At 47.4% G+C, this 11,729-nt stretch overlaps 1 protein-coding gene across 9 annotated transcripts in view; it reads right to left on the reverse strand.

Annotated features, from left to right (window-relative positions):
- Positions 1-882: 882 nt before the first annotated feature.
- The window catches only part of SEPTIN6 (septin 6), a 71,193-nt gene continuing 60,346 nt past the window's right edge, over positions 883-11,729 (reverse strand). For 5 of the 9 annotated variants that reach the window (XM_028482176.2, XM_028482177.2, XM_028482174.2 and 2 more), the window contains 2 exons: positions 10,077-10,267; positions 9,288-9,658 (listed from right to left, as the gene is read on the reverse strand). In XM_028482176.2, the coding sequence (XP_028337977.1) occupies positions 9,541-9,658; positions 10,077-10,267 (309 nt within the window). In that variant the 3' untranslated portion in view covers positions 9,288-9,540. The other 4 variants (XM_024128052.3, XM_055081565.1, XM_024128057.3 and 1 more) reach the window with 3 other exon arrangements.

Raw genomic sequence — 11,729 nt, forward strand, 5'->3', positions numbered from 1 at the left:
AAGGCTGCAAACTGGCTGATGGTGCCTCCCTGAGCCCCTCAGTCACCCCCTTTCAAAGGAAGCCACCCACTCCTCCTAAGGCAAACCGCGGTGGGCCCATCACCTAATGATCACACAGCCGTTGAGCATTTCTTTGAATTTTATTGAAAATTGACATGGACATTAAGAAAGGTATCAAGCTAAACAGTGCTGGTTTCGGGATGTTTCTCCTGGCGAATGAAAGCCCCAGAGGGCCAATGACTGGTCACATCTCTGAGCAAAAAAGAACAAAGGAGAAGAAAGGAAAAACAGACTGGAAAACATGCAAAGAGGCTCTCTCAAGAGACACAGGACAGTGTCACGGCAATGGTTGTAGGGATATATGGGAATGAGAACACTCACATGGTATTTTGATGCAAGTTAAAACCAATGAATTCAAGGCAGATTTATCAACATCAAAGCTCTCCCTCCAGAACCCAAGTAGAGCAGAAACCTCTCTCAAAACCCCAACTGGCCTTGGAAGGTTGAATGGAGTCATTTTGCCCTCACTAAGCTTAAACTCCCCCGACTCTCCTTCTCCACCTGAGTTAGTAGATCCACTTCCCCCACTTGCTGGGGGGTCTGCAGAAGGTCTGTGAATGCTGAAGAAGATATGAATGTTGCTTGACTTTCTCGTCCATATTCAGAAATGTTTTAATAGTGGCCGTAGACAGTCAACCCACTGAACCGGAGAACTGGTGTTTAAAAACAGAAAACTCAAACGGAAACTTGTGAACAGTACTTCCACACCCACAGCTGAGGTCTCCTGCCTCAGTCACTTACACTTGGGTGAGTCGTCCTGCAGTTGTCTCTCTGAGGTTACATTTGGTCCATTCTCCAGCTCCGATGGTTCTTTTCCTGCCTTGTTAAGTTAGGACAAGACACTTCCATTTAAAATACCATGTAAGTCGGGAGAGAGCGTCTTGCCTGGAGACAGGGACACAATGAACACTTGTTGTGGTGTGTGTGTGTTTGTGTATGCTCACGCACTTTGGAGGGAGAGGGAATTGGTTGGTTTCTGATTTGAGACAATATGGAACCCTAACTCTTCTATAATGGCAGTCTTCTCCTTTAGACTTAGTGCAGCTGCTGAAGACAAGATTAAAAAAAGCTGGAGAGGGAGAGAGAAAGAAAGAAAACATGAAATTAGCTAAAGAAAAAGGATCTTCAAAGTTAAGACAGGGTGAGGGAAGTGGGCAGTGTGAGGTAGCACAGAGTATACTTGGAGAAGACAGGTGAGAAATGGGGTCACTGATGGACCATCACCACCGGGAAATCTGCTGAGAAGGTTTTAAGAACACCACACACCAGTTAAAAGCTTCTTGTTTTAATTTAAAAAAAACAAAACAAAACAGAGAGAGCACATATTAACAGCCACAGGTGAATGCCAAATAATTAAAACAAAAAACATAAACAACAAAAAAAGTGATCTGTACTGCAGCTAGGAAAAGCAAACTTCTTGGCTTAAGAGGGGTGTACACACACACACAGTCTCGGTTGGGGTGGGTGTGGAGCCGGACACAGACCATTTCTAACGACTGGTTTTGTTTCACCAGAAGTAAACAGAGTACTTACAGTATTTTTTAAACTAGTAATAACTGTACCACTTAAAAAGTCTTTTCACTGAAGAAGGAAGAAAACCTTTCTGTCTACAGTGAGACAAGCTACCCAATAAAATAAGCATTTTAATTCTTTTAATAGCCTTGGTTGACTTTCTAAAGGTCTCACGTTCACTCACAGGGTAATTTTTGTTTACCAAGCTTCCCTGATGACAAGGATCATCTAGGGCACCTGTTAAACATCCGCATCCGCACGCCCCATCCCAGACTCCCAAGGAAAGCTGAGCAGCTAACAGGTGCCTGCGACTCTTAACGTCAGCGTCAGGAGCTGGCCTAGAGTCCTCTGCTTTGCCTGTCCCTACCCACCCCATCCTGGAATATTTTCCTACGAGATAAAAACCTCAAAGGCCCTCTAATACTAACTATTCATTTTCTCCGGAACATCAAAAGACTCGTCTCCAGGAACATACGTGAACACAACTGAGTCCATTTGTAAAATGGCTCGGGACTCAGGAGACACTCAATTTAGCCTGGCTTCTGCCATGAAACAGGACTGGGGCGTCTGGCAAGTCCCTTCATTTCTCGGGGCCTCAATTTCCTCTTACAAGAAAGTGGGTCCTATCTGTCTTCTGGACCAAAATGTCTCCCTTCATACAAAATTCCTGCCTAGTCTCTGAAGGTCTCTCAAAGGCTGGGTGGCTCTAATACCTTTTGAAGTTTTCAGAGCTCCTCAAGCCTCAAGTAGTTAATCTGTAAACAAATGCAAATGAGGGAGCCTCCTATTTGTAATGCAAATAATTACTGCGGACGGAGACCGCATCAGTTGTTTAAGTTTGGGATTCTTGGGAAGCAGCCGTGAAACTGGTCACAGAAACATCAAAGCTGCAGATCAGCAGCCTTTCCCAAGGAGACCTGACAGCCCTAGCTTAGCATCTCCCTGAGCTACTGGCTGAGTACCCAAGCTTTTTTGTTTTTTTTAAATCTCCGAGCACAGGGTCTCCCAAAATGCTCCACTGTGTGACTCGGATTTTCTCAAGAAACTAGCTTATGCTTTCGCAGCACCACCTTCACACTTGCTTCTGGCCACTCACCAATCAGTGACTCACCAAACAATACAAATCAAAACTGCACTCTTGCTTTGCCAACAAGAAAAGATAAAGTGTGTGCATTTGTTTGCTTTTTGTTTTTGTCTGCTTTTTGCTTCCTGTCATTATCTATTATTGAAGAGAGAACCTCCCTCCCCATTCTCAATACTTCAAAAAGGCCTGAAAATTTCGCATAGCCTTGTGTGTTTTGAAAGAAAGTGACCAAAAAAAAAAAAAAAAAAAAAAAAAAAAAAACAAACCCTCAAAAATAAAAAAAGGAGAAAGTCATGGTCAGTGCCAGTGGGACTGTGAGGCAGAAATCAAAAGAAGAGGTGGGGCTTGAAGTGGAAGAGTACATGGCAGGGGCAGGGGACCCAGCTGCCTGGCGCTCCAAAGGAAAGCTGTCAGTTACAATAGGAACCTTGGCTTAAAAGGCTAAATGGAGTCCAGTCCAGCTGTAGCAGGGAATACTATTCAGTACACAGCCACGGATTACTGCAAAGGAAGGGCAGAGAAACGGCGTGTTAGCCACACATCGTTGCCAGGTCACTCCCGCTCTCACTCTCTCACTGGCCAAACACCAAAGGCCACTGTGCCTCATGGCCCTGACAATGGAGGGCTCTCAACTTCAAAGGGGCTCCCAAAGCCACTATCGGATGGGCCCCATCATACAAATCAGGGCTGGAAGATTTTTAAAATACCAAATCCTTAGGCTGGAGACAAAGTTAGGGACCTTCCAAGGCACACCACCTCTTTTCTCCTCTCCAACTGATGGTCTCACCTCTTCTTACTGTGGGGCGCGCGCAAAATACAGATTGAAACTCATCGTCACATTCACCAAATAGACTGGAAGGTTCATCAGAGCAAAACTGAAAACACTGCTTCTTTGACCACTCAGTTGAGCGGTTTGTGACAGGGGATGATTATACCTGCTACTGGCCCTGCCTTATTGGGATGGTGTGGCATCCTAAGGGAAATTACAGAGGAGATGCTGAGACACCTCCTAACAATTCCATAAGACACTAGGGTGGTACTAATATTCAGGTTTATTCTGCCTTCTGCATCTGTGGGGTACTCAGAATCACAGAGAGGAGAAATTTATGCTACTTTCTTCAGCAGTCGTGGTGTCTGGGAAGGGCTGGCTGTTAAGTAAACTCGTTCCAGATTTTTAACAACAGCTTGAGTGCAATTATTTTGAGTGAATCAAAACTGGAAAGGGCTGGGCTGACAGGCCAGAAGGAAAAGACACCAAAAGATTCTCCTTCTGGAACCCTCTGAGAAGAGGCTGCGGCTCCTCTGTTGCGGACTGAGGGATGGTTGGGGAAGCCAAGTGACTGCGGACTAATGGGGGAAGCCGTGCTGACTGGTGCTCACCCAGCCGTGGTGGATGCAAATACACCTCAGGGGAACAAGCAGCAGCCAGAGTTGGAACAGGGAAGCTGGTGGTATAGAAGAGCAGGTGGGACCCCTGAACGTGTTACAGTCTGGCAAAGACGGAGCGGGGAGTGGCCGGCTGGGGGCGCTGGGATGCAGGATGCATCTTGAAACCGCGTGACTGATGGCTTCTTGACCAGAGGCCAGACGCCGTCCTCAGACCCTCGGGCTTCTATAAACCTTGGCAGGAAGAGAGGGGAGGGCACGGGTTCTGTGCCCCCAGACATGTTAAGGGGGGAGTTAGAGACAGGGAAGCCCAGCTCTGTTGCGCAGGAAAAGGGAGCCTACAGGAAGCCCAAACTGAAAATGAAAACAGAAGTTGGGTTAATGAATGATGGATTAATGTCAAAAAAAAAAAAAAAAGGTTAGAAGAAAATGTCACGATGACTAATGGATAAATTAGAATATAGCTGTGTTAGATGGTCTTAAGGCCTTACTGCACTGGCTTCTGGGAACATGCTTTCTCTCTCATTCACCCACACACCTCTGAGCGGCGACCACAGTGGCATCAGCTACCAAAACAATTATCAACAGCCACAGGAATACGTCTCTCTTCTTAATTACTAGGTCCAGACTAGTGCCCCCCACCCAGACACCCTGTAGAGGAATACCTTTAGCAAATCTCCAGGTGGCCTCAGGCCACGGCACAGCGCGCCAGGCTCTCAGCCACTGAGTGCGCCTCACCCCATAGGGAAAGCAGAGGAGGTAGAGGTTTCACCTTCGGAGAGTCCCAGTCCACTACCTGGTACCCCTGGGGCAAGCTCTGTTCGAGAAGTGTCTGGGGGCAGTAACTGGGCTCTGCACTAGGGTCCAACCAGTCACCTGAAAACCTGAACTATGGAAATCCATTACTGGTTTGTGTTCACCCTGCACTTTGAACTTTCTCCCATTTAAACTTTATCCTTGTGACGCAAGTTTGACATATGAGGAGGCTGAGAAACACGGTGAAGCCAACTGACTTGTGCCTGAGGTCACAGAGAAAGTCACAACCAAGAGGCGCAGAGCCCGAAGCCCTTGGCTGCTTGATCAAGACTCTTTCCTTCACGCCACAGTGTCCCTGAGAACTCCTTGCCTGTGGATCTAAGCCCTTGGTTATTTTTTACCTGAACACATTTATCTCATTAAATAAAGATACTGGGGAGGGCCAGTTAAAAGCATATGCTGAGTTATGTTTGTACAGTCACTTCCTCAGAGTGAATACATCCACACCTACACACACACACACACACTAACACACACACTCATGTGAGTGGCAGTTTATACCAGGAACTAGGAGTTTTGCATTCTTGTTCCTCGCTATGTGAGCCTTGGCAAGTCTCTTAAATTCCCCACTCCTCCATTTGTTCATCTTGTCAGCTGAAGATTAGCCCTTCCTCCTCTACCTCACGGGACTGTTGTAATGTGAAAATGAGGTACCATACGGAAAGACACTTTGAATAGTATGAAAACGTAATACAAACGCTCAGCTCTATTCCTCTTCTTTGTCTACTTCCTAGGGGGAAGAGAAACCTATAGAACACTGCAACGGCCTATGTCCTGGGCTGCATGGGCAGGCTGAAATATTTTGATACGTGTGTACCGTCCATGCACTGGGCACCCCCAACCAAGGGTTCAAGGGGCCAGCAACCACTGAGACACAGCATCTGCAACTGTGTGCGGGTCACAGAGGAAGGATTTCTCTTGCAATTGCAGACAGCTGCCAGCAGTGCCTCAAGCCATTTCAAAACCAGCAAAGGAACAGTAAGCCTCACTCCTGCCTGCACTCGAGTTAGTGAGGGGTGGCCTTTGTGATCCACCCCTGAAATGAGGGCTTTGGGGAATGGACGGGCTGCCTTTGCTGCTTTCAGACCCCAGGGAGCCAAGGCCTCCTTCCCCGATTTGGTTTGGAACTGCTTTTGTGGTGTGCTGGCGAGAAGCATGCCAGAAAAAGCCAACCTACTCAGGGTCGGGGTTGGCTGTTCCCACTGTTTGCCAATTGCCTCTCACTTGTAAAGTATGCCTTTAATTACAGTTTTGCCAGGATTCATTTTAGTAATGGCCATTACCAATGATTTACTCAGGGAAAGCTGAACCAAACTGTGTCAAAGAGCGTTAATTTGGGTTTCATTAACTGAAATCTAACTGAACAGGATGCACCTTTCCTGTTGTCCTCATTGAAAATCGGGGGGTGGGGGGGGCAAAGAAAATACACATGAACTGGGTGTCAGCCTCTGTGCTGGGCGCTGGGACTGCAGCCATGGACAGACGCTCTCGGAATTCTGAGTCTTCCGAGGTGGAAACCTGCTGTTTCATTCAAGTCAACTAACAGGGCTCCAAGACTTGCCTTTAAGCCAGACAATAAATCATTTCATTGTTCTTTTCGGGTTGTTTCCCTTGGCCCAACTTCATGGGCCTTACGTTTCAGAAGCCTCTATGGACTTCCTCTTCGGGATTTGCTTGAAAGTAGGATGTTTTGCCAGCTGCCCAAAGTCCCCGGTGCAGGAGCTGCAGCAATTAGTTTGGTGACTAACGGCAGGCTCTCCATGTAAACCATAAATTCCATGGGTGAGTGGGGAGGAGTCTTCTCAATATTTTATAGTCCCTGATCCAAACAAACCAAATGTAAAAGGCATTTATGAGACAACTGGGGTATTCTGAACACTGACTAGAAATTTTATGTGAACGAACTGCTAATCTTGGGGGTGTGACAACGGTGGCGTTGTCGTTATTTATTTTTTTTAAGAGTCATGAGCTCTTAGAGATACATGCTGAAGTATTTACAGATGAAATGATATGGGTTTGTGCTTTGCAGTGATCCAGCCGGTTTGGGGCAGTAGATGAGACAGGATTGGCATACGTTGACAGTTGTTTGGGGGCTGTGTTGTGGGTACATGGGGCTGCGTTGTACTGTCCTCTCTCTTCTTTCGTTCCTGTTTGAAAGTTTCTATGGTAAAGTTTAACAATGGTAATAAGCCTAATTATGTTAGATTTAAAATATTTATGTTCCTCCCCACTCACTGAGTCTAGTTAAAAAGACAGAAGCAGCTTAATCATCGCTATCACCAACGTATAAACTATGTGACGCCAGGGGCTGCTTTATTCACTCCTGCAGACACAACACCTAGCCCTGAGGAATCCATCTTACCAACGGTTACCTGCTTACCTACTTATCAAAGGTGTTCATGAAGCTGGTACTTGTAGAATTAAATATTCTATAATATCGGAGAAGCTTCATTTTCTTCCACTTTTATTATAGCTTTGGGGGCCAAACGAAATTCGAGAACTTGAACCCCTCGGGTAAGAAACAGCCACCAGAGGGAAACAGAGAAGCAAGTTTCCGTTGGCTCAAAACATTCCCAAACCTGGGCGCCAAGGCTGACCGTGATGTTGCAGGACAGGGCTTGTGAACTCAACAGTTCCCCTCGTCACAGCAGTTTAGTTAATTTTGAAAGTAATGATGAAGGCGCCTTCAGAAGAAAAATGGCCAAAATTGAAACTTCAAATATTGATCACAGGATCTACCTACGCTACCTAGCTGTTCTAGCAGCAAAGGTCTGAAAACACCCCACCTTTAGTCAGGAAGGCAAACATTCCCACGCGTATACTTGAAATCACACCGGCCTATTTCTTCATATTATAAGTCACAAGAGAATACCAGCTAGAACAATGAAGCAGCTTCTTTGATATTAGATATGTGTGTTGGGCAGGGGGTGGGATTTGGGGAGATGTGTTCTAGAAGCCACTGCCAGTTCTATTTAGAGTTAATAAAGCTTACCGGGACCCTGGGTCTCATGCAGCATGCAGCAAACAGCAGAGTTAACTGTAAAACAGTAAAAGCTGATGAAGATGGGAGTGAGCTTGGGGAAAAATCAAATATTATGAGTTGACACAAACAATGAAGAGTTAGGGAGGTCAAAGGAGATTAGGAGAAGAGGGGAAGAAGGGAGGGTGTGCTGGTAGGGACCCCCGAAACACCGGTACTCTTTCTTAACCTCTTTAAGGGCAGCCAAAGGAAGTTCTCAGTATGTGACTCTATTAGATCCAATCACCATCTCTCAAGAAGAAATGCTTCTACCCCTACTTCCGCCCTCAACTCCCGCCCCCCAACATCACCACGGGACGAGTGACACAGGTCTAATGATGGGTCTTCCAGAGGTTAGCCAACTGTTCAGGGAATGACATAAAAAGCCCACACCTGGGGCCACTTATGTATCTGGAAATATGGAAGAGGACAGGCTGTTTTGTCAGGCTCTCTTGTTAACAGGGGATGCCTCGTGCCCGTGAGGTTTTCACTCATCTCAAAATTGGAAAAGGGTGCCATCACCAACTCCAAATATTCCTGGAGACTGGAGAGACATGTCTCCCTATATGGGGTCCTCTGCCTGGGGGTGGGGTGGCAGTCAGTTAATTGAGGGCAACGAGGAGAAAGCCTGGTCTGGGAGGAACTTCCACTGAACAGCTCAACAGGGACTATTTATAGTTGAGTGTCAGTGGGGTCCCAACAAATGAATCTCCTCATGCCTGCCAGCAGGCTGTGAAACTGCCCCAGGGACTGAGTTAACAAACACCACAGGACTATGAAGGCAGCAGGTTAGAGCCGGAAGACAAATTTAAACTCTTCTGATCTTAAAAATAGGAATCCATTCCTGCTGGTGCAACTAACACAAGTCAGTTAATATACAGTGCGTCCAAAGAGGCTTTTTGAGGGCTACTTGAACTTTATCTATCAGGTAATACCACAAAAAGTTAGTCTGTGACTTTGACATATAGTGTGATTCAGTTAACAAAAAATCTCTGGACTAATTGGTGAAAATACCCAAAGTACACTTTTGAAAAAAGAATATTCAGATGGCAAAACTGAGTGCCTTTAAATATAAGATATTTTACTGTTGTATTTTATTGTTGGTGAAATGTTATACTGTTTTATCCTTAAGTGATAAACCAGGCACAGAGGAAAGGATGTTTCCGCCTCCTGGCAAATATCCAATAGTCGAAGAGTTGAGTCCAGCAACAAGTGGCTAAGAACAGAAGGCAATGACCGGGGGCATGTTTCAGATCCTCGGGCCGCTTTAGTAAGGACACTGCTTGACACTGCAAATGAGGGCTCTCCAGTCACACCGCACAAACAACTAGAGCGCAAGGGACCACCGGATGTTTTCCTGGTGTTGTACAGGTCCCATCGGAAATGCTTTTCTCTTCTCTGGTTCTGGGATAAGGGATGGATAACTTCAGCAAGCAAGGCCTGGGCCTGGGTCAGGGATACTGACCCACATGGTAACCAAGAGCTCATGCTCTCCTGCCTCACCAAACGCCAGGGGAGACAGATGGACTGTACAGTCACCCCCGGGGTGGAGGGTGGTGCCCGCGGACGATACTAGCATCTGAGGGTTCCCCACCAAGTCCCTGGTACCCCAGGCTGGGAACAACCAAGCAGCCAAGAGGGAGGGACCGGAAGGGGTGAGAAATCAGGACCAGGTTGCAGCCTTCAGCAGCAGCACGTGAACTCTGTTGGCCGCAGCCGTGAGAACTGAAGCGGGGGGGGCGAGGGGGGCTCCAGGCATGGAGAGGTGAACCACCTTAGACCTAGGACAAGCGAGCAGAGGCCTGTGAGCTGGATCGGCTCCAACCTCCCAGGGGAAAGAGGGTGCCCAGAGGCTCCTGCTACCCTCTCCCTGCACTTCTTTCTGTTCATCTTTTTCCTGTAACTTTGCAGCTTCTCATTGTTTCCTCCTGTCTCACACATTCCTTTTGCTTTTCCTCCCCCTTTCCCTCCCTCTCCTCCTACCTTGAGTCTGCAGGGTTTTCCCAAGTGGGCCAAGCAGAGGGGCTGGGCCTCTGGGGCCACACCCCGCCCTCCCCTACTCTCAGCTCCCCCAAACTCAGGGAATCCGAACGTCCAGTGGGGACACCGAGATCAGCCCACGGCTGGCCTCGGTCACCGCCCTGAGGGGACGAGCAGGAGGGGAGAGAGGCCCTCGCCCCAGAGCAGCCCAGTACTTACTTCTTCTTCTCTTTGTCTCTTTTCAGAGTCTGTGAGCCTCCAGCCTGGGAGCCCTGGGACTGGAGCAGCTCGGCTGCCGTCTTTCTCTGTTTGAAAGCGTTCACTTCGTCATCTAGGGATTTCTTCTTATCCTCCAGCTTCTTCTTCTCGTCCTGGTGTAGTTTCTTCAGACGGTCAAACTTCTCATGCAGCTGGCAGGGAAGCACAGGGAGTTTGGGGAGACCCCCTGTGAGCAGATCCCAGCTGAGCCCGGGGGTGGGGTGGGGTGGGGACGGGCAGGCTTGCGACCCTCAGGACCCTGGGACCTGACGAGACATTTCTGCCGCGGACGGCTAGGATGGCACCAAAGGGCACCATGTTCTGGACAAGTTCTCTCCTGCCATTTTACCTCTGTTTCTGCCCCGGAATATGGTCAGAGAACCGTGCATTCTGCTTAATCAAGCATTTGATTTAAAAGAGTCCCCATAGTTACTACATATGGATAAAAATAACATCAATGATAATATAGAACATTTATTGAGTGCTTATTATAGGCCAGGCACTGACTTTTATAAGCACTTTATATGTATTAACTCATTTAATCATCACAACAACCCTATGAGGTAGATTCTGTTATTGTCTGCATTTCATAAGGAAACAGAAAGTATGAGAAGTTAAGGAATTTGCCCAAGGTCTACTCATTCTTTTTATTTATTTAGTTTAGTTAGTTAGTTAGTTATGGCTGCGTTGGGTCTTCCTTGCTGCGCGCAGGCTTTCTCTAGTTGTGGTGAGTGGGGGCTATTCTGTTGTGGTGCGCGGGCTTCTCCTTGTGGTGGCTTCTCTTGCTGCGGAGCACGGGCTCTAGGTGAGCGGGCTCAGTAGTTGTGGCTCGCGGGCTGTAGAGCGCAGGCTCAGTAGTTGTGGCGCACGGGCTTAGTTACTCTGTGGCATGTGGGATCTTCCCGGACCAGGGATTGAACCTGTGTCCCCTGCCCTGCATCGGCAGGTGGACTCGGCAGGTGGATTCTTAACCACTGCGCCACCAGGGAAGTCCTTCAACTCATTCTTTAGATGATTATATAATGACATCTCTCACAATATGAAAGGGGCCCCTGCCTTTTCTTATTCCCTCCAATCAGGGAGGATCATGGGGAGTTGCAGAGAAAATTTCAGCAGTGCCGAAGCTGGTCAAAGAAAACACTTGTTCTTGGACATGGAAGGAGATAAAAGAATTTTAGAAAATGGGATGAGTGCGGAAACCTCAGCCTTGATCAAGGGGAGGCTTAACTAGCCCCGAATAGAGCCAGAGACCCAAAGGAGAAGACCAAGAATATTCTGGCATGCCACTGCGATAAGCGGATCAGAGAGCTAGGGGTGTAGGTGGTAACAAACTAGAATGTGATAAACTACCCTGAATAGTAAGAGCAGCCCAAGCATCATTTCACTTTCTTTTCAGGATTCAGGAGGGAATGGAGGGTTCTGCAGCACTCACAGTACCCCGTGAAGGAGGTCAGGTGTCCTACAGGTATCTGGGACTGTCGCTGAGTAAGGCGTGGTGGATGACAGACCTGCTGTGTAAACCAGCTTTTTTTTTTTTTTTTTTTTTTTTTTTTTTTTTTTTTTGCGGTATGCAGGCCTCTCACTGTCGTGGCCTCTCCCGTTGTGGAGCACAGG

The sequence above is a fragment of the Physeter macrocephalus genome, chromosome 21 (assembly GCF_002837175.3).
Source record: "Physeter macrocephalus isolate SW-GA chromosome 21, ASM283717v5, whole genome shotgun sequence".
NCBI classification, from domain to species: domain Eukaryota; kingdom Metazoa; phylum Chordata; class Mammalia; order Artiodactyla; family Physeteridae; genus Physeter; species Physeter macrocephalus.